The sequence below is a fragment of the Bombus pascuorum genome, unplaced genomic scaffold (genome assembly GCF_905332965.1).
Source record: "Bombus pascuorum unplaced genomic scaffold, iyBomPasc1.1, whole genome shotgun sequence".
NCBI lineage: Eukaryota > Metazoa > Arthropoda > Insecta > Hymenoptera > Apidae > Bombus > Bombus pascuorum.
Genome location: NW_026869759.1, coordinates 156,920 through 181,500, shown reverse-complemented (window position 1 = coordinate 181,500; position 24,581 = coordinate 156,920). Strand labels below are relative to the sequence as shown.

Here is a 24,581-nt window from a genome sequence, read left to right as displayed (position 1 = left end):
CAAAGACAAAGACAAAGACAAAGACAAAGACAAAGACAAAGACAAAGACAAAGACAAAGACAAAGACAAAGACAAAGACAAAGACAAAGACAAAGACAAAGACAAAGACAAAGACAAAGACAAAGACAAAGACAAAGACATAGACAAAGACAAAGACAAAGACAAAGACAAAGACAAAGACAAAGACAAAGACAAAGACAAAGACAAAGACAAAGACAAAGACAAAGACAAAGACAAAGACAAAGACAAAGACAAAGACAAAGACAAAGACAAAGACAAAGACAAAGACAAAGACAAAGACAAAGACAAAGACAAAGACAAAGACAAAGACAAAGACAAAGACAAAGACAAAGACAAAGACAAAGACAAAGACAAAGACAAAGACAAAGACAAAGACAAAGACAAAGACAAAGACAAAGACAAAGACAAAGACAAAGACAAAGACAAAGACAAAGACAAAGACAAAGACAAAGACAAAGACAAAAACAAAAACAAAAACAAAAACAAAAACAAAAACAAAAACAAAAACAAAAACAAAAACAAAAACAAAAACAAAAACAAAAACAAAAACAAAAACAAAAACAAAAACAAAAACAAAAACAAAAACAAAAACAAAAACAAAAACAAAAACAAAAACAAAAACAAAAACAAAAACAAAAACAAAAACAAAAACAAAAACAAAAACAAAAACAAAAACAAAAACAAAAACAAAAACAAAAACAAAAACAAAAACAAAAACAAAAACAAAAACAAAAACAAAAACAAAAACAAAAACAAAGACAAAAACAAAAACAAAAACAAAAACAAAAACAAAAACAAAAACAAAAACAAAAACAAAAACAAAAACAAAAACAAAAACAAAGACAAAAACAAAAACAAAAACAAAAACAAAAACAAAAACAAAAACAAAAACAAAAACAAAAACAAAAACAAAAACAAAAACAAAAACAAAAACAAAAACAAAAACAAAAACAAAAACAAAAACAAAAACAAAAACAAAAACAAAAACAAAAACAAAAACAAAAACAAAAACAAAAACAAAAACAAAAACAAAAACAAAAACAAAAACAAAAACAAAAACAAAAACAAAAACAAAGACAAAAACAAAAACAAAAACAAAAACAAAAACAAAAACAAAAACAAAAACAAAAACAAAAACAAAAACAAAAACAAAAACAAAAACAAAAACAAAAACAAAAACAAAAACAAAAACAAAAACAAAAACAAAAACAAAAACAAAAACAAAAACAAAAACAAAAACAAAAACAAAAACAAAAACAAAAACAAAAACAAAAACAAAAACAATGACCGATACAGAAACGAAAGCAAGAACGCTGATACTGTCTATTAAACACCACACGGGACTTTGTTTACGTTAGTCTATACCTTTCCGAATATAGCGTCCATTTGATCGCTTGGAAAGTAACAAAGATACTTCTCTTAGGGCACCATTCGGGACTCCGGGGACAGCTGACACGCACTAGTGGAATCCGGCTGTCGGATGAAAACACAGCATTGCGAGGCTGTCGAGGCAGTGCGATCTCTGCCCAGTGCTCGGAATGCAAAACTCGAAGAAATGGCAAAGGATGCCAAATTGCGGCTAAACGGCGCAAGCAACTATGACGCTATTTATGGGCGGGGCGGGGGGGTGGTATCATCGAGATACATCGATCAGCACGAATCGAGTACCTAGCGAAACATCTGTTATTCTTCTATTAAATCAGAAACTTCCTTTCGATCGGTGAGAATTGTGAGTAAAGAACATTTGATATATTACTATAGCGAGGGAATTGAAGCAGCTTCTCGCTCGCTTCGCTCGCTCTTATAAAACTAGCCTAACCTCAAAACGGATCCCGCGCGTCTGTAGATTATCGGAAAATCGCGATCTTTTCGAAAAACGAACGCAAGGTGGATTGGTTTTAGGTAAGGCTATAACATTCCGAGCGAGCGCAGCGAGCGAGCAACTCGTAAAGGTGAGTCGCAACCCAATGATTTTGACCGTAGGGACTTTTAAGTATTCGCAACAGCCCTAGGAGCGACACGCCGCTGGACATGGTCGTGTGCGATCGAAGAGCATTATGCCACTGGACTTAGTCTCGTACAAACAAAAACCAATTAAGACAAGGACAAGGACAAGGACAAGGACAAGGACAAGAACAAGGACAAGGACAACGACAAGGACAAAGACAAAGACAAAGACAAAGACAAAGACAAGGACAAAGACAAAGACAAAGACAAGGACAAGGACAAGGACAAGGACAAGGACAAGCACAAGGACAAGGACAAGGACAAGGACAAGGACAAGGACAAGGACAAGGACAAGGACAAGGACAAGGACAAGGACAAGGACAAGGACAAGGACAAGGACAAGGACAAGGACAAGGACAAGGACAAGGACAAGGACAAGGACAACGACAAGGACAAAGACAAAGACAAAGACAAAGACAAAGACAAGGACAAAGACAAAGACAAGCACAAGGACAAGGACAAGGACAAGGACAAGGACAAGGACAAGGACAAGGACAAGGACAAGGACAAGGACAAGGACAAGGACAAGGACAAGGACAAGGACAACGACAAGGACAAGGACAAAGACAAGGACAAAGACAAGGACAAGGACAAGGACAAGGACAAGGACAAGGACAAGGACAAGGACAAGGACAAGGACAAGGACAAGGACAAGGACAAGGACAAGGACAAGGACAAGGACAAGGACAAGGACAAGGACAAGGACAAGGACAAGGACAAGGACAAGGACAAGGACAAGGACAACGACAAGGACAAGGACAAAGACAAAGACAAGGACAAAGACAAGGACAAAGACAAAAACAAAGACAAAGACAAAGACAAAGACAAAGACAAAGACAAGGACAAGGACAAGGACAAGGACAAGGACAAGGACAAGGACAAGGACAAGGACAAGGACAAGGACAAGGACAACGACAAGGACAAGGACAAAGACAAAGACAAGGACAAAGACAAGGACAAAGACAAAGACAAAGACAAAGACAAAAACAAAAACAAAGACAAAAACAAAAACAAAAACAAAAACAAAAACAAAAACAAAAACAAAAACAAAAACAAAAACAAAAACAAAAACAAAAACAAAAACAAAAACAAAAACAAAAACAAAAACAAAAACAAAAACAAAAACAAAAACAAAAACAAAAACAAAAACAAAAACAAAAACAAAAACAAAAACAATGACCGATACAGAAACGAAAGCAAGAACGCTGATACTGTCTATTAAACACCACACGGGACTTTGTTTACGTTAGTCTATACCTTTCCGAATATAGCGTCCATTTGATCGCTTGGAAAGTAACAAAGATACTTCTCTTAGGGCACCATTCGGGACTCCGGGGACAGCTGACACGCACTAGTGGAATCCGGCTGTCGGATGAAAACACAGCATTGCGAGGCTGTCGAGGCAGTGCGATCTCTGCCCAGTGCTCGGAATGCAAAACTCGAAGAAATGGCAAAGGATGCCAAATTGCGGCTAAACGGCGCAAGCAACTATGACGCTATTTATGGGCGGGGCGGGGGGGGGGGTGGTATCATCGAGATACATCGATCAGCACGAATCGAGTACCTAGCGAAACATCTGTTATTCTTCTATTAAATCAGAAACTTCCTTTCGATCGGTGAGAATTGTGAGTAAAGAACATTTGATATATTACTATAGCGAGGGAATTGAAGCAGCTTCTCGCTCGCTTCGCTCGCTCTTATAAAACTAGCCTAACCTCAAAACGGATCCCGCGCGTCTGTAGATTATCGGAAAATCGCGATCTTTTCGAAAAACGAACGCAAGGTGGATTGGTTTTAGGTAAGGCTATAACATTCCGAGCGAGCGCAGCGAGCGAGCAACTCGTAAAGGTGAGTCGCAACCCAATGATTTTGACCGTAGGGACTTTTAAGTATTCGCAACAGCCCTAGGAGCGACACGCCGCTGGACATGGTCGTGTGCGATCGAAGAGCATTATGCCACTGGACTTAGTCTCGTACAAACAAAAACCAATTAAGACAAGGACAAGGACAAGGACAAGGACAAGGACAAGAACAAGGACAAGGACAACGACAAGGACAAAGACAAAGACAAAGACAAAGACAAAGACAAAGACAAGGACAAAGACAAAGACAAAGACAAGGACAAGGACAAGGACAAGGACAAGGACAAGCACAAGGACAAGGACAAGGACAAGGACAAGGACAAGGTCAAGGACAAGGACAAGGACAAGGACAAGGACAAGGACAAGGACAATGAGAAGGACAAGGACAAGGACAAGGACAACGACAAAGACAAAGACAAAGACAAAGACAAAGACAAAGACAAAGACAAAGACAAAGACAAAGACAAAGACAAAGACAAAGACAAAGACAAAGACAAAGACAAAGACAAAGACAAAGACAAAGACAAAGACAAAGACAAAGACAAAGACAAAGACAAAGACAAAGACAAAGACAAAGACAAAGACAAAGACAAAGACAAAGACAAAGACAAAGACAAAGACAAAGACAAAGACAAAGACAAAGACAAAGACAAAGACAAAGACAAAGACAAAGACAAAGACAAAGACAAAGACAAAGACAAAGACAAAGACAAAGACAAAGACAAAGACAAAGACAAAGACAAAGACAAAGACAAAGACAAAGACAAAGACAAAGACAAAGACAAAGACAAAGACAAAGACAAAGACAAAGACAAAGACAAAGACAAAGACAAAGACAAAGACAAAGACAAAGACAAAGACAAAGACAAAGACAAAGACAAAGACAAAGACAAAGACAAAGACAAAGACAAAGACAAAGACAAAGACAAAGACAAAGACAAAGACAAAGACAAAGACAAAGACAAAGACAAAGACAAAGACAAAGACAAAAACAAAAACAAAAACAAAAACAAAAACAAAAACAAAAACAAAAACAAAAACAAAAACAAAAACAAAAACAAAAACAAAAACAAAAACAAAAACAAAAACAAAAACAAAAACAAAAACAAAAAAAAAAACAAAAACAAAAAAAAAAACAAAAACAAAAACAAAAACAAAAACAAAAACAAAAACAAAAACAAAAACAAAAACAAAAACAAAAACAAAAACAAAAACAAAAACAAAAACAAAAACAAAAACAAAAACAAAAACCAAAACAAAGACAATGACCGATACAGAAACGAAAGGAAAAACGCTGATACTGTCTATTAAACACCACACGGGACTTTGTTTACGTTAGTCTATACCTTTCCGAATATAGCGTCCATTTGATCGCTTGGAAAGTAACAAAGATACTTCTCTTAGGGCACCATTCGGGACTCCGGGGACAGCTGACACGCACTAGTGGAATCCGGCTGTCGGATGAAAACACAGCATTGCGAGGCTGTCGAGGCAGTGCGATCTCTGCCCAGTGCTCGGAATGCAAAACTCGAAGAAATGGCAAAGGATGCCAAATTGCGGCTAAACGGCGCAAGCAACTATGACGCTATTTATGGGCGGGGCGGGGGGGGGGGTGGTATCATCGAGATACATCGATCAGCACGAATCGAGTACCTAGCGAAACATATCTGTTATTCTTCTATTAAATCAGAAACTTCCTTTCGATCGGTGAGAATTGTGAGTAAAGAACATTTGATATATTACTATAGCGAGGGAATTGAAGCAGCTTCTCGCTCGCTTCGCTCGCTCCTATAAAACTAGCCTAACCTCAAAACGGATCCCGCGCGTCTGTAGATTATCGGAAAATCGCGATCTTTTCGAAGAACGAACGCAAGGTGGATTGGTTTTAGGTAAGGCTATAACATTCCGAGCGAGCGCAGCGAGCGAGCAACTCGTAAAGGTGAGTCGCAACCCAATGATTTTGACCGTAGGGACTTTTAAGTATTCGCAACAGCCCTAGGAGCGACACGCCGCTGGACATGGTCGTGTGCGATCGAAGAGCATTATGCCACTGGACTTAGTCTCGTACAAACAAAAACCAATTAAGACAAGGACAAGGACAAGGACAAGGACAAGGACAAGGACAAGGACAAGGACAAAGACAAAGACAAAGACAAAGACAAAGACAAAGACAAAGACAAAGACAAAGACAAAGACAAAGACAAAGACAAAGACAAAGACAAAGACAAAGACAAAGACAAAGACAAAGACAAAGACAAAGACAAAGACAAAGACAAAGACAAAGACAAAGACAAAGACAAAGACAAAGACAAAGACAAAGACAAAGACAAAGACAAAGACAAAGACAAAGACAAAGACAAAGACAAAGACAAAGACAAAGACAAAGACAAAGACAAAGACAAAGACAAAGACAAAGACAAAGACAAAGACAAAGACAAAGACAAAGACAAAGACAAAGACAAAGACAAAGACAAAGACAAAGACAAAGACAAAGACAAAGACAAAGAAAAAGACAAAGACAAAGACAAAGAAAAAGAAAAAGACAAAGACAAAGACAAAGACAAAGACAAAGACAAAGACAAAGACAAAGACAAAGACAAAGACAAAGACAAAGACAAAGACAAAGACAAAGACAAAGACAAAGACAAAGACAAAGACAAAGACAAAGACAAAGACAAAGACAAAGACAAAGACAAGGACAAGGACAAGGACAAGGACAAGGACAAGGACAAGGACAAGGACAAGGACAAGGACAAGGACAAGGACAAGGACAAGGACAAGGACAAGGACAAGGACAAGGACAAGGACAAGGACAAGGACAAGGACAAGGACAAGGACAAGGACAAGGACAAGGACAAGGACAAGGACAAGGACAAGGACAAGGACAAGGACAAAGACAAAAACAAAGACAAGGACAAAGACAAGGACAAAGACAAAAACAAAGACAAAGACAAAGACAAAGACAAAGACAAAGACAAGGACAAGGACAAGGACAAGGACAAGGACAAGGACAAGGACAAGGACAAAGACAAGGACAAAAACAAAAACAAAAACAAAAACAAAAACAAAAACAAAAACAAAAACAAAAACAAAAACAAAAACAAAAACAAAAACAAAAACAAAAACAAAAACAAAAACAAAAACAAAAACAAAAACAAAAACAAAAACAAAAACAAAAACAAAAACAAAAACAAAAACAAAAACAAAAACAAAAACAAAAACAAAAACAAAAACAAAAACAAAAACAAAAACAAAAACAAAAACAAAAACAAAAACAAAAACAAAAACAAAAACAAAAACAAAAACAAAAACAAAAACAAAAACAAAAACAAAAACAAAAACAAAAACAAAAACAAAAACAAAAACAAAAACAAAAACAAAAACAAAAACAAAAACAAAAACAAAAACAAAAACAAAAACAAAAACAAAAACAAAAACAAAAACAAAAACAAAAACAAAAACAAAAACAAAAACAAAAACAAAAACAAAAACAAAAACAAAAACAAAAACAAAAACAAAAACAAAAACAAAAACAAAAACAAAAACAAAAACAAAAACAAAAACAAAAACAAAAACAAAAACAAAAACAAAAACAAAAACAAAAACAAAAACAAAAACAAAAACAAAAACAAAAACAAAAACAAAAACAAAAACAAAAACAAAAACAAAAACAAAAACAAAAACAAAAACAAAAACAAAAACAAAAACAAAAACAAAAACAAAAACAAAAACAAAAACAAAAACAAAAACAAAAACAAAAACAAAAACAAAAACAAAAACAAAAACAAAAACAAAAACAAAAACAAAAACAATGACCGATACAGAAACGAAAGGAAAAACGCTGATACTGTCTATTAAACACCACACGGGACTTTGTTTACGTTAGTCTATACCTTTCCGAATATAGCGTCCATTTGATCGCTTGGAAAGTAACAAAGATACTTCTCTTAGGGCACCATTCGGGACTCCGGGGACAGCTGACACGCACTAGTGGAATCCGGCTGTCGGATGAAAACACAGCATTGCGAGGCTGTCGAGGCAGTGCGATCTCTGCCCAGTGCTCGGAATGCAAAACTCGAAGAAATGGCAAAGGATGCCAAATTGCGGCTAAACGGCGCAAGCAACTATGACGCTATTTATGGGCGGGGCGGGGGGGGGGTGGTATCATCGAGATACATCGATCAGCACGAATCGAGTACCTAGCGAAACATATCTGTTATTCTTCTATTAAATCAGAAACTTCCTTTCGATCGGTGAGAATTGTGAGTAAAGAACATTTGATATATTACTATAGCGAGGGAATTGAAGCAGCTTCTCGCTCGCTTCGCTCGCTCCTATAAAACTAGCCTAACCTCAAAACGGATCCCGCGCGTCTGTAGATTATCGGAAAATCGCGATCTTTTCGAAGAACGAACGCAAGGTGGATTGGTTTTAGGTAAGGCTATAACATTCCGAGCGAGCGCAGCGAGCGAGCAACTCGTAAAGGTGAGTCGCAACCCAATGATTTTGACCGTAGGGACTTTTAAGTATTCGCAACAGCCCTAGGAGCGACACGCCGCTGGACATGGTCTTATGCCACTGGACTTAGTCTCGTACAAACAAAAACCAATTAAGACAAGGACAAGGACAAGGACAAGGACAAGGACAAGGACAAGGACAAGGACAAGGACAAAGACAAAGACAAAGACAAAGACAAAGACAAAGACAAAGACAAAGACAAAGACAAAGACAAAGACAAAGACAAAGACAAAGACAAAGACAAAGACAAAGACAAAGACAAAGACAAAGACAAAGACAAAGACAAAGACAAAGACAAAGACAAAGACAAAGACAAAGACAAAGACAAAGACAAAGACAAAGACAAAGACAAAGACAAAGACAAAGACAAAGACAAAGACAAAGACAAAGACAAAGACAAAGACAAAGACAAAGACAAAGACAAAGACAAAGACAAAGACAAGGACAAGGACAAGGACAAGGACAAGGACAAGCACAAGGACAAGGACAAGGACAAGGACAAGGACAAGGTCAAGGACAAGGACAAGGACAAGGACAAGGACAAGGACAAGGACAAGGACAATGAGAAGGACAAGGACAAGGACAAGGACAACGACAACGACAAAGACAAAGACAAAGACAAAGACAAAGACAAAGACAAAGACAAAGACAAAGACAAAGACAAAGACAAAGACAAAGACAAAGACAAAGACAAAGACAAAGACAAAGACAAAGACAAAGACAAAGACAAAGACAAAGACAAAGACAAAGACAAAGACAAAGACAAAGACAAAGACAAAGACAAAGACAAAGACAAAGACAACGACAAAGACAACGACAAAGACAAAGACAAAGACAAAGACAAAGACAAAGACAAAGACAAAGACAAAGACAAAGACAAAGACAAAGACAAAGACAAAGACAAAGACAAAGACAAAGACAAAGACAAACACAAAAACAAAGACAAAAACAAAAACAAACACAAAAACAAAAACAAAAACAAAAACAAAAACAAAAACAAAAACAAAAACAAAAACAAAAACAAAAACAAAAACAAAAACAAAAACAAAAACAAAAACAAAAACAAAAACAAAAACAAAAACAAAAACAAAAACAAAAACAAAAACAAAAACAAAAACAAAAACAAAAACAAAAACAAAAACAAAAACAAAAACAAAAACAAAAACAAAAACAAAAACAAAAACAAAAACAAAAACAAAAACAAAAACAAAAACAAAAACAAAAACAAAAACAAAAACAAAAACAAAAACAAAAACAAAAACAAAAACAAAAACAAAAACAAAAACAAAAACAAAAACAAAAACAAAAACAAAAACAAAAACAAAAACAAAAACAAAAACAAAAACAAAAACAAAAACAAAAACAAAAACAAAAACAAAAACAAAAACAAAAACAAAAACAAAAACAAAAACAAAAACAAAAACAAAAACAAAAACAAAAACAAAAACAAAAACAAAAACAAAAACAAAAACAAAAACAAAAACAAAAACAAAAACAAAAACAAAAAAAAAAAAAAAAACAAAAACAAAAACAAAAACAAAAACAAAAACAAAAACAAAAACAAAAACAAAAACAAAAACAAAAACAAAAACAAAAACAAAAACAAAAACAAAAACAAAAACAAAAACAAAAACCAAAACAAAGACAATGACCGATACAGAAACGAAAGGAAAAACGCTGATACTGTCTATTAAACACCACACGGGACTTTGTTTACGTTAGTCTATACCTTTCCGAATATAGCGTCCATTTGATCGCTTGGAAAGTAACAAAGATACTTCTCTTAGGGCACCATTCGGGACTCCGGGGACAGCTGACACGCACTAGTGGAATCCGGCTGTCGGATGAAAACACAGCATTGCGAGGCTGTCGAGGCAGTGCGATCTCTGCCCAGTGCTCGGAATGCAAAACTCGAAGAAATGGCAAAGGATGCCAAATTGCGGCTATACGGCGCAAGCAACTATGACGCTATTTATGGGCGGGGCGGGGGGGGGGTGGTATCATCGAGATACATCGATCAGCACGAATCGAGTACCTAGCGAAACATATCTGTTATTCTTCTATTAAATCAGAAACTTCCTTTCGATCGGTGAGAATTGTGAGTAAAGAACATTTGATATATTACTATAGCGAGGGAATTGAAGCAGCTTCTCGCTCGCTTCGCTCGCTCCTATAAAACTAGCCTAACCTCAAAACGGATCCCGCGCGTCTGTAGATTATCGGAAAATCGCGATCTTTTCGAAGAACGAACGCAAGGTGGATTGGTTTTAGGTAAGGCTATAACATTCCGAGCGAGCGCAGCGAGCGAGCAACTCGTAAAGGTGAGTCGCAACCCAATGATTTTGACCGTAGGGACTTTTAAGTATTCGCAACAGCCCTAGGAGCGACACGCCGCTGGACATGGTCGTGTGCGATCGAAGAGCATTATGCCACTGGACTTAGTCTCGTACAAACAAAAACCAATTAAGACAAGGACAAGGACAAGGACAAGGACAAGGACAAGGACAAGGACAAGGACAAGGACAAGGACAAGGACAAGGACAAGGACAAGGACAAGGACAAAGACAAAGACAAAGACAAAGACAAAGACAAAGACAAAGACAAAGACAAAGACAAAGACAAAGACAAAGACAAAGACAAAGACAAAGACAAAGACAAAGACAAAAACAAAAACAAAAACAAAAACAAAAACAAAAACAAAAACAAAAACAAAAACAAAAACAAAAACAAAAACAAAAACAAAAACAAAAACAAAAACAAAAACAAAAACAAAAACAAAAACAAAAACAAAAGCAAAAGCAAAAGCAAAAGCAAAAGCAAAAACAAAAACAAAAACAAAAACAAAAACAAAAACAAAAACAAAAACAAAAACAATGACCGATACAGAAACGAAAGCAAAAACGCTGATACAGTCTATTAAACACCACACGGGACTTTGTTTACGTTAGTCTATACCTTTCCGAATATAGCGTCCATTTGATCGCTTGGAAAGTAGCAAAGATGCTTCTCTTAGGGCACCATTCGGGACTCGGGGGACAGCTGACACGCACTAGTGGAATCCGGCTGTCAGATGAAAACACAGCATTGCGAGGCTGTCGAGGCAGTGCGATCTCTGCCCAGTGCTCGGAATGCAAAACTCGAAGAAATGGCAAAGGATGCCAAATTGCGGCTAAACGGCGCAAGCAACTATGACGCTATTTATGGGCGGGGCGGGGGGGGTGGTATCATCGAGATACATCGATCAGCACGAATCGAGTACCTAGCGAAACATATCTGTTATTCTTCTATTAAATCAGAAACTTCCTTTCGATCGGTGAGAATTGTGAGTAAAGAACATTTGATATATTACTATAGCGAGGGAATTGAAGCAGCTTCTCGCTCGCTTCGCTCGCTCTTATAAAACTAGCCTAACCTCAAAACGGATCCCGCGCGTCTGTAGATTATCGGAAAATCGCGATCTTTTCGAAAAACGAACGCAAGGTGGATTGGTTTTAGGTAAGGCTATAACATTCCGAGCGAGCGCAGCGAGCGAGCAACTCGTAAAGGTGAGTCGCAACCCAATGATTTTGACCGTAGGGACTTTTAAGTATTCGCAACAGCCCTAGGAGCGACACGCCGCTGGACATGGTCGTGTGCGATCGAAGAGCATTATGCCACTGGACTTAGTCTCGTACAAACAAAAACCAATTAAGACAAGGACAAGGACAAGGACAAGGACAAGGACAAGGACAAGGACAAGGACAAGGACAAGGACAAGGACAAGGACAAGGACAAGGACAAGGACAAGGACAAGGACAAAGACAAAGACAAAGACAAGGACAAAGACAAGGACAAGGACAAGGACAAGGACAAGGACAAGGACAAGGACAAGGACAAGGACAAGGACAAGGACAAGGACAAGGACAAGGACAAGGACAAGGACAAGGACAAGGACAAGGACAAGGACAAGGACAAGGACAAGGACAAGGACAAGGACAACGACAAGGACAACGACAAAGACAAAGACAAAGACAAAGACAAAGACAAAGACAAAGACAAAGACAAAGACAAAGACAAAGACAAAGACAAAGACAAAGACAAAGACAAAGACAAAGACAAAGACAAAGACAAAGACAAAGACAAAGACAAAGACAAAGACAAAGACAAAGACAAAGACAAAGACAAAGACAAAGACAAAGACAAAGACAAAGACAAAGACAAAGACAAAGACAAAGACAAAGACAAAGACAAAGACAAAGACAAAGACAAAGACAAAGACAAAGACAAAGACAAAGACAAAGACAAAGACAAAGACAAAGACAAAGACAAAGACAAAGACAAAGACAAAGACAAAGACAAAGACAAAGACAAAGACAAGGACAAGGACAAGGACAAGGACAAGGACAAGCACAAGGACAAGGACAAGGACAAGGACAAGGTCAAGGACAAGGACAAGGACAAGGACAAGGACAAGGACAAGGACAAGGACAATGAGAAGGACAAGGACAAGGACAAGGACAAAGACAAAGACAAAGACAAAGACAAAGACAAAGACAAAGACAAAGACAAAGACAAAGACAAAGACAAAGACAAAGACAAAGACAAAGACAAAGACAAAGACAAAGACAAAGACAAAGACAAAGACAAAGACAAAGACAAAGACAAAGACAAAGACAAAGACAAAGACAAAGACAAAGACAAAGACAAAGACAAAGACAAAGACAACGACAAAGACAACGACAAAGACAAAGACAAAGACAAAGACAAAGACAAAGACAAAGACAAAGACAAAGACAAAGACAAAGACAAAGACAAAGACAAAGACAAAGACAAAGACAAAGACAAAGACAAAGACAAAGACAAAGACAAAGACAAAAACAAACACAAAGACAAAACACAAACAAAAAAAAAAACAAAAACAAAAAACACAAACAAAAAAAAAAACAAAAACAAAAACCAAAACAAAAACAAAAACAAAAACAAAAACAAAAACAAAAACAAAAAACAAAAACAAAAACAAAAACAAAAACAAAAACAAAAACAAAAACAAAAACAAAAACAAAAACAAAAACAAAAACAAAAACAAAAACAAAAACAAAAACAAAAACAAAAACAAAAACAAAAACAAAAACAAAAACAAAAACAAAAACAAAAACAAAAACAAAAACAAAAACAAAAACAAAAACAAAAACAAAAACAAAAACAAAAACAAAAACAAAAACAAAAACAAAAACAAAAACAAAAACAAAAACAAAAACAAAAACAAAAACAAAAACAAAAACAAAAACAAAAACAAAAACAAAAACAAAAACAAAAACAAAAACAAAAACAAAAACAAAAACAAAAACAAAAACAAAAACAAAAACAAAAACAAAAACAAAAACAAAAACAAAAACAAAAACAAAAACAAAAACAATGACCGATACAGAAACGAAAGGAAAAACGCTGATACTGTCTATTAAACACCACACGGGACTTTGTTTACGTTAGTCTATACCTTTCCGAATATAGCGTCCATTTGATCGCTTGGAAAGTAACAAAGATACTTCTCTTAGGGCACCACTTAGGGCACCATTCGGGACTCCGGGGACAGCTGACACGCACTAGTGGAATCCGGCTGTCGGATGAAAACACAGCATTGCGAGGCTGTCGAGGCAGTGCGATCTCTGCCCAGTGCTCGGAATGCAAAACTCGAAGAAATGGCAAAGGATGCCAAATTGCGGCTAAACGGCGCAAGCAACTATGACGCTATTTATGGGCGGGGCGGGGGGGGGGGTGGTATCATCGAGATACATCGATCAGCACGAATCGAGTACCTAGCGAAACATATCTGTTATTCTTCTATTAAATCAGAAACTTCCTTTCGATCGGTGAGAATTGTGAGTAAAGAACATTTGATATATTACTATAGCGAGGGAATTGAAGCAGCTTCTCGCTCGCTTCGCTCGCTCCTATAAAACTAGCCTAACCTCAAAACGGATCCCGCGCGTCTGTAGATTATCGGAAAATCGCGATCTTTTCGAAGAACGAACGCAAGGTGGATTGGTTTTAGGTAAGGCTATAACATTCCGAGCGAGCGCAGCGAGCGAGCAACTCGTAAAGGTGAGTCGCAACCCAATGATTTTGACCGTAGGGACTTTTAAGTATTCGCAACAGCCCTAGGAGCGACACGCCGCTGGACATGGTCGTGTGCGATCGAAGAGCATTATGCCACTGGACTTAGTCTCGTACAAACAAAAACCAATTAAGACAAGGACAAGGACAAGGACAAGGACAAGGACAAGGACAAGGACAAGGACAAGGACAAGGACAAAGACAAAGACAAAGACAAAGACAAAGACAAAGACAAAGACAAAGACAAAGACAAAGACAAAGACAAAGACAAAGACAAAGACAAAGACAAAGACAAAGACAAAGACAAAGACAAAGACAAAGACAAAGACAAAGACAAAGACAAAGACAAAGACAAAGACAAAGACAAAGACAAAGACAAAGACAAAGACAAAGACAAAGACAAAGACAAAGACAAAGACAAAGACAAAGACAAAGACAAAGACAAAGACAAAGACAAAGACAAAGACAAGGACAAGGACAAGGACAAGGACAAGGACAAGCACAAGGACAAGGACAAGGACAAGGACAAGGTCAAGGACAAGGACAAGGACAAGGACAAGGACAAGGACAAGGACAAGGACAATGAGAAGGACAAGGACAAGGACAAGGACAAAGACAAAGACAAAGACAAAGACAAAGACAAAGACAAAGACAAAGACAAAGACAAAGACAAAGACAAAGACAAAGACAAAGACAAAGACAAAGACAAAGACAAAGACAAAGACAAAGACAAAGACAAAGACAAAGACAAAGACAAAGACAAAGACAAAGACAAAGACAAAGACAAAGACAAAGACAAAGACAAAGACAAAGACAACGACAAAGACAACGACAAAGACAAAGACAAAGACAAAGACAAAGACAAAGACAAAGACAAAGACAAAGACAAAGACAAAGACAAAGACAAAGACAAAGACAAAGACAAAGACAAAGACAAAGACAAAGACAAAGACAAAGACAAAGACAAAGACAAAGACAAAGACAAAGACAAAGACAAAGACAAAGACAAAGACAAAGACAAAGACAAAGACAAAGACAAACACAAAAACAAAGACAAAAACAAAAACAAACACAAAAACAAAAACAAAAACAAAAACAAAAACAAAAACAAAAACAAAAACAAAAACAAAAACAAAAACAAAAACAAAAACAAAAACAAAAACAAAAACAAAAACAAAAACAAAAACAAAAACAAAAACAAAAACAAAAACAAAAACAAAAACAAAAACAAAAACAAAAACAAAAACAAAAACAAAAACAAAAACAAAAACAAAAACAAAAACAAAAACAAAAACAAAAACAAAAACAAAAACAAAAACAAAAACAAAAACAAAAACAAAAACAAAAACAAAAACAAAAACAAAAACAAAAACAAAAACAAAAACAAAAACAAAAACAAAAACAAAAACAAAAACAAAAACAAAAACAAAAACAAAAACAAAAACAAAAACAAAAACAAAAACAAAAACAAAAACAAAAACAAAAACAAAAACAAAAACAAAAACAAAAACAAAAACAAAAACAAAAACAAAAACAAAAACAAAAACAAAAACAAAAACAAAAACAAAAACAAAAACAAAAACAAAAACAAAAACAAAAACAAAAACAAAAACAAAAACAAAAACAAAAACAAAAACAAAAACAAAAACAAAAACAAAAACAAAAACAAAAACAAAAACAAAAACAAAAACAAAAACAAAAACAAAAACAAAAACAAAAACAAAAACAAAAACAAAAACAAAAACAAAAACAAAAACAAAAACAAAAACAAAAACAAAAACAAAAACAAAAACAAAAACAAAAACAAAAACAAAAACAAAAACAAAAACAAAAACAAAAACAAAAACAAAAACAAAAACAAAAACAAAAACAAAAACAAAAACAAAAACAAAAACAAAAACAAAAACAAAAACAAAAACAAAAACAAAAACAAAAACAAAAACAAAAACAAAAACAAAAACAAAAACAAAAACAAAAACAAAAACAAAAACAAAAACAAAAACAAAAACAAAAACCAAAACAAAGACAATGACCGATACAGAAACGAAAGGAAAAACGCTGATACTGTCTATTAAACACCACACGGGACTTTGTTTACGTTAGTCTATACCTTTCCGAATATAGCGTCCATTTGATCGCTTGGAAAGTAACAAAGATACTTCTCTTAGGGCACCATTCGGGACTCCGGGGACAGCTGACACGCACTAGTGGAATCCGGCTGTCGGATGAAAACACAGCATTGCGAGGCTGTCGAGGCAGTGCGATCTCTGCCCAGTGCTCGGAATGCAAAACTCGAAGAAATGGCAAAGGATGCCAAATTGCGCCTAAACGGCGCAAGCAACTATGACGCTATTTATGGGCGGGGCGGGGGGGGTGGTATCATCGAGATACATCGATCAGCACGAATCGAGTACCTAGCGAAACATATCTGTTATTCTTCTATTAAATCAGAAACTTCCTTTCGATCGGTGAGAATTGTGAGTAAAGAACATTTGATATATTACTATAGCGAGGGAATTGAAGCAGCTTCTCGCTCGCTTCGCTCGCTCCTATAAAACTAGCCTAACCTCAAAACGGATCCCGCGCGTCTGTAGATTATCGGAAAATCGCGATCTTTTCGAAGAACGAACGCAAGGTGGATTGGTTTTAGGTAAGGCTATAACATTCCGAGCGAGCGCAGCGAGCGAGCAACTCGTAAAGGTGAGTCGCAACCCAATGATTTTGACCGTAGGGACTTTTAAGTATTCGCAACAGCCCTAGGAGCGACACGCCGCTGGACATGGTCGTGTGCGATCGAAGAGCATTATGCCACTGGACTTAGTCTCGTACAAACAAAAACCAATTAAGACAAGGACAAGGACAAGGACAAGGACAAGGACAAGGACAAGGACAAGGACAAGGACAAGGACAAGGACAAGGACAAGGACAAGGACAAAGACAAAGACAAAGACAAAGACAAAGACAAAGACAAAGACAAAGACAAAGACAAAGACAAAGACAAAGACAAAGACAAAGACAAAGACAAAGACAAAGACAAAGACAAAGACAAAGACAAAAACAAAAACAAAAACAAAAACAAAAACAAAAACAAAAACAAAAACAAAAACAAAAACAAAAACAAAAACAAAAACAAAAACAAAAACAAAAACAAAAACAAAAACAAAAACAAAAACAAAAACAAAAACAAAAACAAAAACAAAAACAAAAACAAAAACAAAAACAAAAACAAAAACAAAAACAAAAACAAAAACAAAAACAAAAACAAAAACAAAAACAAAAACAAAAACAAAAACAAAAACAAAAACAAAAACAAAAACAAAAGCAAAAGCAAAAGCAAAAGCAAAAACAAAAACAAAAACAAAAACAAAAACAAAAACAAAAACAAAAACAAAAACAATGACCGATACAGAAACGAAAGCAAGAACGCTGATACAGTCTATTAAACACCACACGGGACTTTGTTTACGTTAGTCTATACCTTTCCGAATATAGCGTCCATTTGATCGCTTGGAAAGTAGCAAAGATGCTTCTCTTAGGGCACCATTCGGGACTCGGGGGACAGCTGACACGCACTAGTGGAATCCGGCTGTCAGATGAAAACACAGCATTGCGAGGCTGTCGAGGCAGTGCGATCTCTGCCCAGTGCTCGGAATGCAAAACTCGAAGAAATGGCAAAGGATGCCAAATTGCGGCTAAACGGCGCAAGCAACTATGACGCTATTTATGGGCGGGGCGGGGGGGGGTGGTATCATCGAGATACATCGATCAGCACGAATCGAGTACCTAGCGAAACATATCTGTTATTCTTCTATTAAATCAGAAACTTCCTTTCGATCGGTGAGAATTGTGAGTAAAGAACATTTGATATATTACTATAGCGAGGGAATTGAAGCAGCTTCTCGCTCGCTTCGCTCGCTCTTATAAAACTAGCCTAACCTCAAAACGGATCCCGCGCGTCTGTAGATTATCGGAAAATCGCGATCTTTTCGAAAAACGAACGCAAGGTGGATTGGTTTTAGGTAAGGCTATAACATTCCGAGCGAGCGCAGCGAGCGAGCAACTCGTAAAGGTGAGTCGCAACCCAATGATTTTGACCGTAGGGACTTTTAAGTATTCGCAACAGCCCTAGGAGCGACACGCCGCTGGACATGGTCGTGTGCGATCGAAGAGCATTATGCCACTGGACTTAGTCTCGTACAAACAAAAACCAATTAAGACAAGGACAAGGACAAGGACAAGGACAAGGACAAGGACAAGGACAAGGACAAGGACAAGGACAAGGACAAGGACAAAGACAAAGACAAAGACAAAGACAAAGACAAAGACAAGGACAAAGACAAAGACAAGGACAAGGACAAGGACAAGGACAAGGACAAGGACAAGGACAAGGACAAGGACAAGGACAAGGACAAGGACAAGGACAAGGACAAGGACAAGGACAAGGACAAGGACAAGGACAAGGACAAGGACAAGGACAAGGACAAGGACAAGGACAAGGACAAGGACAAGGACAAGGACAAGGACAAGGACAAGGACAAGGACAAGGACAAGGACAACGACAAAGACAAAGACAAAGACAAAGACAAAGACAAAGACAAAGACAAAGACAAAGACAAAGACAAAGACAAAGACAAAGACAAAGACAAAGACAAAGACAAAGACAAAGACAAAGACAAAGACAAAGACAAAGACAAAGACAAAGACAAAGACAAAGACAAAGACAAAGACAAAGACAAAGACAAAGACAAAGACAAAGACAAAGACAAAGACAAAGACAAAGACAAAGACAAAGACAAAGACAAAGACAAAGACAAAGACAACGACAAAGACAACGACAAAGACAACGACAAAGACAAAGACAAAGACAAAGACAAAGACAACGACAAAGACAACGACAAAGACAACGACAAAGACAAAGACAAAGACAAAGACAAAGACAAAGACAAAGACAAAGACAAAGACAAAGACAAAGACAAAGACAAAGACAAAGACAAAGACAAAGACAAAGACAAAGACAAAGACAAAGACAAAGACAAAGACAAAGACAAAGACAAAGACAAAGACAAAGACAAAGACAAAGACAAAGACAAAGACAAAGACAAAGACAAAGACAAAGACAAAGACAAAAACAAAGACAAAAACAAAAACAAAAACAAAAACAAAAACAAAAACAAAAACAAAAACAAAAACAAAAACAAAAACAAAAACAAAAACAAAAACAAAAACAAAAACAAAAACAAAAACAAAAACAAAAACAAAAACAAAAACAAAAACAAAAACAAAAACAAAAACAAAAACAAAAACAAAAACAAAAACAAAAACAAAAACAAAAACAAAAACAAAAACAAAAACAAAAACAAAAACAAAAACAAAAACAAAAACAAAAACAAAAACAAAAACAAAAACAAAAACAAAAACAAAAACAAAAACAAAAACAAAAACAAAAACAAAAACAAAAACAAAAACAAAAACAAAAACAAAAACAAAAACAAAAACAAAAACAAAAACAAAAACAAAAACAAAAACAAAAACAAAAACAAAAACAAAAACAAAAACAAAAACAAAAACAAAAACAAAAACAAAAACAAAAACAAAAACAAAAACAAAAACAAAAACAAAAACAAAAACAAAAACAAAAACAAAAACAAAAACAAAAACAAAAACAAAAACAAAAACAAAAACAAAAACAAAAACAAAAACAAAAACAAAAACAAAAACAAAAACAAAAACAAAAACAAAAACAAAAACAAAAACAAAAACAAAAACAAAAACAAAAACAAAAACAAAAACAAAAACAAAAACAAAAACAAAAACAAAAACAAAAACAAAAACAAAAACAAAAACAAAAACAAAAACAAAAACAAAAACAAAAACAAAAACAAAAACAAAAACAAAAACAAAAACCAAAACAAAGACAATGACCGATACAGAAACGAAAGGAAAAACGCTGATACTGTCTATTAAACACCACACGGGACTTTGTTTACGTTAGTCTATACCTTTCCGAATATAGCGTCCATTTGATCGCTTGGAAAGTAACAAAGATACTTCTCTTAGGGCACCATTCGGGACTCCGGGGACAGCTGACACGCACTAGTGGAATCCGGCTGTCGGATGAAAACACAGCATTGCGAGGCTGTCGAGGCAGTGCGATCTCTGCCCAGTGCTCGGAATGCAAAACTCGAAGAAATGGCAAAGGATGCCAAATTGCGGCTAAACGGCGCAAGCAACTATGACGCTATTTATGGGCGGGGCGGGGGGGGTGGTATCATCGAGATACATCGATCAGCACGAATCGAGTACCTAGCGAAACATATCTGTTATTCTTCTATTAAATCAGAAACTTCCTTTCGATCGGTGAGAATTGTGAGTAAAGAACATTTGATATATTACTATAGCGAGGGAATTGAAGCAGCTTCTCGCTCGCTTCGCTCGCTCCTATAAAACTAGCCTTACCTAGATTATCGGAAAATCGCGATCTTTTCGAAGAACGAACGCAAGGTGGATTGGTTTTAGGTAAGGCTATAACATTCCGAGCGAGCGCAGCGAGCGAGCAACTCGTAAAGGTGAGTCGCAACCCAATGATTTTGACCGTAGGGACTTTTAAGTATTCGCAACAGCCCTAGGAGCGACACGCCGCTGGACATGGTCGTGTGCGATCGAAGAGCATTATGCCACTGGACTTAGTCTCGTACAAACAAAAACCAATTAAGACAAGGACAAGGACAAGGACAAGGACAAGGACAAGGACAAGGACAAGGACAAGGACAAGGACAAGGACAAGGACAAGGACAAGGACAAGGACAAGGACAAGGACAAAGACAAAGACAAAGACAAGGACAAAGACAAGGACAAGGACAAGGACAAGGACAAGGACAAGGACAAGGACAAGGACAAGGACAAGGACAAGGACAAGGACAAGGACAAGGACAAGGACAAGGACAAGGACAAGGACAAGGACAAGGACAAGGACAAAGACAAAGACAAAGACAAAGACAAAGACAAAGACAAAGACAAAGACAAAGACAAAGACAAGGACAAGGACAAGGACAAGGACAAGGACAAGGACAAGGACAAGGACAAGGACAAGGACAAGGACAAGGACAAGGACAAGGACAAGGACAAGGACAAGGACAAGGACAAGGACAAGGACAAGGACAAGGACAAGGACAAGGACAAGGACAAGGACAAGGACAAGGACAAGGACAAGGACAAGGACAAGGACAAGGACAAGGACAAGGACAAGGACAAGGACAAGGACAAGGACAAGGACAAGGACAAGGACAAGGACAAGGACAAGGACAAGGACAAGGACAAGGACAAGGACAAGGACAAGGACAAGGACAAGGACAAGGACAAGGACAAAGACAAAGACAAAAACAAAAACAAAAACAAAAACAAAAACAAAAACAAAAACAAAAACAAAAACAAAAACAAAAACAAAAACAAAAACAAAAACAAAAACAAAAACAAAAACAAAAACAAAAACAAAAACAAAAACAAAAACAAAAACAAAAACAAAAACAAAAACAAAAACAAAAACAAAAACAAAAACAAAAACAAAAACAAAAACAAAAACAAAAACAAAAACAAAAACAAAAACAAAAACAAAAACAAAAACAAAAACAAAAACAAAAACAAAAACAAAAACAAAAACAAAAACAAAAACAAAAACAAAAACAAAAACAAAAACAAAAACAAAAACAAAAACAAAAACAAAAACAAAAACAAAAACAAAAACAAAAACAAAAACAAAAACAAAAACAAAAACAAAAACAAAAACAAAAACAAAAACAAAAACAAAAACAAAAACAAAAACAAAAACAAAAACAAAAACAAAAACAAAAACAAAAACAAAAACAAAAACAAAAACAAAAACAAAAACAAAAACAAAAACAAAAACAAAAACAAAAACAAAAACAAAAACCAAAACAAAGACAATGACCGATACAGAAACGAAAGGAAAAGCGCTGATACTGTCTATTAAACACCACACGGGACTTTGTTTACGTTAGTCTATACCTTTCCGAATATAGCGTCCATTTGATCGCTTGGAAAGTAACAAAGATACTTCTCTTAGGGCACCATTCGGGACTCCGGGGACAGCTGACACGCACTAGTGGAATCCGGCTGTCGGATGAAAACACAGCATTGCGAGGCTGTCGAGGCAGTGCGATCTCTGCCCAGTGCTCGGAATGCAAAACTCGAAGAAATGGCAAAGGATGCCAAATTGCGGCTAAACGGCGCAAGCAACTATGACGCTATTTATGGGCGGGGCGGGGGGGGGGTGGTATCATCGAGATACATCGATCAGCACGAATCGAGTACCTAGCGAAACATATCTGTTATTCTTCTATTAAATCAGAAACTTCCTTTCGATCGGTGAGAATTGTGAGTAAAGAACATTTGATATATTACTATAGCGAGGGAATTGAAGCAGCTTCTCGCTCGCTTCGCTCGCTCCTATAAAACTAGCCTAACCTCAAAACGGATCCCGCGCGTCTGTAGATTATCGGAAAATCGCGATCTTTTCGAAGAACGAACGCAAGGTGGATTGGTTTTAGGTAAGGCTATAACATTCCGAGCGAGCGCAGCGAGCGAGCAACTCGTAAAGGTGAGTCGCAACCCAATGATTTTGACCGTAGGGACTTTTAAGTATTCGCAACAGCCCTAGGAGCGACACGCCGCTGGACATGGTCGTGTGCGATCGAAGAGCATTATGCCACTGGACTTAGTCTCGTACAAACAAAAACCAATTAAGACAAGGACAAGGACAAGGACAAGGACAAGGACAAGGACAAGGACAAGGACAAGGACAAGGACAAGGACAAGGACAAGGACAAGGACAACGACAAAGACAAAGACAAAGACAAAGACAAAGACAAAGACAAAGACAAAGACAAAGACAAAGACAAGGGCAAAGACAAAGACAAAGACAAGGACAAGGACAAGGACAAGGACAAGGACAAGGACAAGGACAAGGACAAAGACAAAGACAAAGACAAAGACAAAGACAAAGACAAAGACAAAGACAAAGACAAAGACAAAGACAAAGACAAAGACAAAGACAAGGACAAGGACAAGGACAAGGACAAGGACAAGGACAAGGACAAAGACAAAGACAAGGACAAAGACAAAGACAAGGACAACGACAAGGACAAGGACAAAGACAAGGACAAAGACAAAGACAAAAACAAAAACAAAAACAAAAACAAAAACAAAAACAAAAACAAAAACAAAAACAAAAACAAAAACAAAAACAAAAACAAAAACAAAAACAAAAACAAAAACAAAAACAAAAACAAAAACAAAAACAAAAACAAAAACAAAAACAAAAACAAAAACAAAAACAAAAACAAAAACAAAAACAAAAACAAAAACAAAAACAAAAACAAAAACAAAAACAAAAACAAAAACAAAAACAAAAACAAAAACAAAAACAAAAACAAAAACAAAAACAAAAACAAAAACAAAAACAAAAACAAAAACAAAAACAAAAACAAAAACAAAAACAAAAACAAAAACAAAAACAAAAACAAAAACAAAAACAAAAACAAAAACAAAAACAAAAACAAAAACAAAAACAAAAACAAAAACAAAAACAAAAACAAAAACAAAAACAAAAACAAAAACAAAAACAAAAACAAAAACAAAAACAAAAACAAAAACAAAAACAAAAACAAAAACAAAAACAAAAACAAAAACAAAAACAAAAACAAAAACAAAAACAAAAACAAAAACAAAAACAAAAACAAAAACAAAAACAAAAACAAAAACAAAAACAAAAACAAAAACAAAAACAAAAACAAAAACAAAAACAAAAACAAAAACAAAAACAAAAACAAAAACAAAAACAAAAACAAAAACAAAAACAAAAACAAAAACAAAAACAAAAACAAAAACAAAAACAAAAACAAAAACAAAAACAAAAACAAAAACAAAAACAAAAACAAAAACAAAAACAAAAACAAAAACAAAAACAAAAACAAAAACAAAAACAAAAACAAAAACAAAAACAAAAACAAAAACAAAAACAAAAACAAAAACAAAAACAAAAACAAAAACAAAAACAAAAACAAA

At 36.0% G+C, this 24,581-nt stretch overlaps 1 protein-coding gene across 1 annotated transcript; it reads left to right on the top strand.

The window, feature by feature from the left end:
* Positions 1 to 15,384: 15,384 nt before the first annotated feature.
* On the top strand, positions 15,385 to 19,501 carry LOC132915916 (RNA-binding protein 25-like; the record flags this gene model as incomplete). Its single annotated transcript, XM_060975682.1, has 2 exons — positions 15,385 to 15,525; positions 19,382 to 19,501. Coding segments are annotated over 2 exons (261 nt in total), but the record flags the coding sequence as incomplete, so codon positions are not given.
* Between the last annotated feature and the right edge of the window lie 5,080 nt (positions 19,502 to 24,581).